The sequence below is a fragment of the Cariama cristata genome, unplaced genomic scaffold, assembly GCF_000690535.1.
Source record: "Cariama cristata isolate BGI_N322 unplaced genomic scaffold, ASM69053v1 scaffold38035, whole genome shotgun sequence".
NCBI classification, from domain to species: domain Eukaryota; kingdom Metazoa; phylum Chordata; class Aves; order Cariamiformes; family Cariamidae; genus Cariama; species Cariama cristata.
In genome coordinates, this window is record NW_009616455.1 from 1 (window position 1) to 1,298 (window position 1,298).

The 1,298-nt window shown below is 62.9% G+C and overlaps 1 protein-coding gene across 1 annotated transcript in view; it reads left to right on the forward strand.

The window, feature by feature from the left end:
* Window positions 1-17: 17 nt before the first annotated feature.
* The window catches only part of SYTL4 (synaptotagmin-like 4), a gene marked incomplete at its 5' end in the record, with an annotated part of 5,797 nt that continues 4,516 nt past the window's right edge, over window positions 18-1,298 (forward strand). Inside the window, 5 exons of the mRNA XM_009700176.1 lie at window positions 18-136; window positions 301-408; window positions 674-797; window positions 882-972; window positions 1,149-1,252. Of these exons, the coding sequence (XP_009698478.1) occupies window positions 18-136; window positions 301-408; window positions 674-797; window positions 882-972; window positions 1,149-1,252 (546 nt within the window). The remainder of the gene's footprint in view (window positions 137-300; window positions 409-673; window positions 798-881; window positions 973-1,148; window positions 1,253-1,298) is intronic.

Consider the following 1,298-nt stretch of genomic DNA (forward strand, 5'->3'; position numbering starts at 1 on the left):
CTGATGCCCCTCTCCTTCCAGCCAGCAAAAGAGAGACCGTGGGACAAACCCTCCTCCAGAAAGCCCAGCTCAGCGAGCCTAAAAGCTCCTCTGCAGCCTGGCAGCAGAGCCCCCAGGCACCCCGGGAGGGGCCCAGGTGAGGATCCCTGCAGTGTCCCCGGCTCCGGACACCAGCCCTCATCTGCTGTGGGGACTGGAGGGACGCTGCTGCCCTGCTCCCATCATTGGTGGCGCGGCAGTTCTCTCTCAGACCGACCTCCTCGCCAAACAGGACATACCTGTGGTTTTGTTTGTCTGCAGTTTGTTTCCGGATGCCTCAGACCCTCGGGATGGCAAAAGCGACACAGAGTCCATGGAAAACATGAGCCTGGATGGCTACAGACCTAGTCCCAGTGGCGTGGGGGGCAGGTGAGAGGCTCCCTGGGTGGGTTGTCCTTGGCAAGAGTGGCCTGGCAGAGGAGGAGGACCTTCATCTGAAGTGTTTTTTTCTCGGTATAGTGAGGGGGAGCTGGCTCCTCTGGCTGGCCTGAAACCTGTCCCTGGGCAGGCAGGTCCTCTGCTCCCTAGGCTGGAGGGCTCCGGGGAGCTTGTGGGGAGACAGCGCTTCCCAGCCAGCGCTTGCTCTCCCAGCCGGGCTCTTGGCCTGGGCCAGACCTTTCTGTGTCCTCCGCAGGAGTAACTCCCTGGAGAGAGCCGCCCCTCTCAGAGATGGAAAACAGGTTGCTGCACCAGCAGGACCTGCTGCCTCCAGCCTGACCCTCCCTATCCGCTCCAAAAATGCATTCTCCGATGGACGGGTGTGTGTCGCTGCTCCGGCAGGCTCAGCCCTGTCCTGGGGTGTCCAGCCCTGTCCTGCTCTGAAGGGACCTTTCCCCCCCTAGGATGCCGCCGTGGGGACTCGCAGCAGCACCTCGGTGGATGAGCATGAAACGATATTCAAGAAGAATCCCCGGCGGGTGTTGAGGCCTGCGGGTGAGAACTGTGTGGGTGCAGGGGGGTTTGGCTGCTGACATGGCAGGGGGGGGGAGGCCGGGGCTGCGGCGGGCTATCGCTGCGGATGGGAGAGGCTGGAGCAGCCCCTTGCTTGAGGGACCAGCAGGGCTTTGCTAGACCAGCACCGTGCCGTTGCCTCACCATCTCTCGTGCAGACTACACCAAGTCGGTGATCGACCTGCGCCCAGAGGACTTCATGGAGGAAGGTGGCTCTTTGGGGGACAGGAGCAAATCAGTCCCTGGCCTCAACACGGAGCTGGTGAGACCCTCGGTGTGCCGTGGAGGTGGCTGCCTGGCCGGCCATG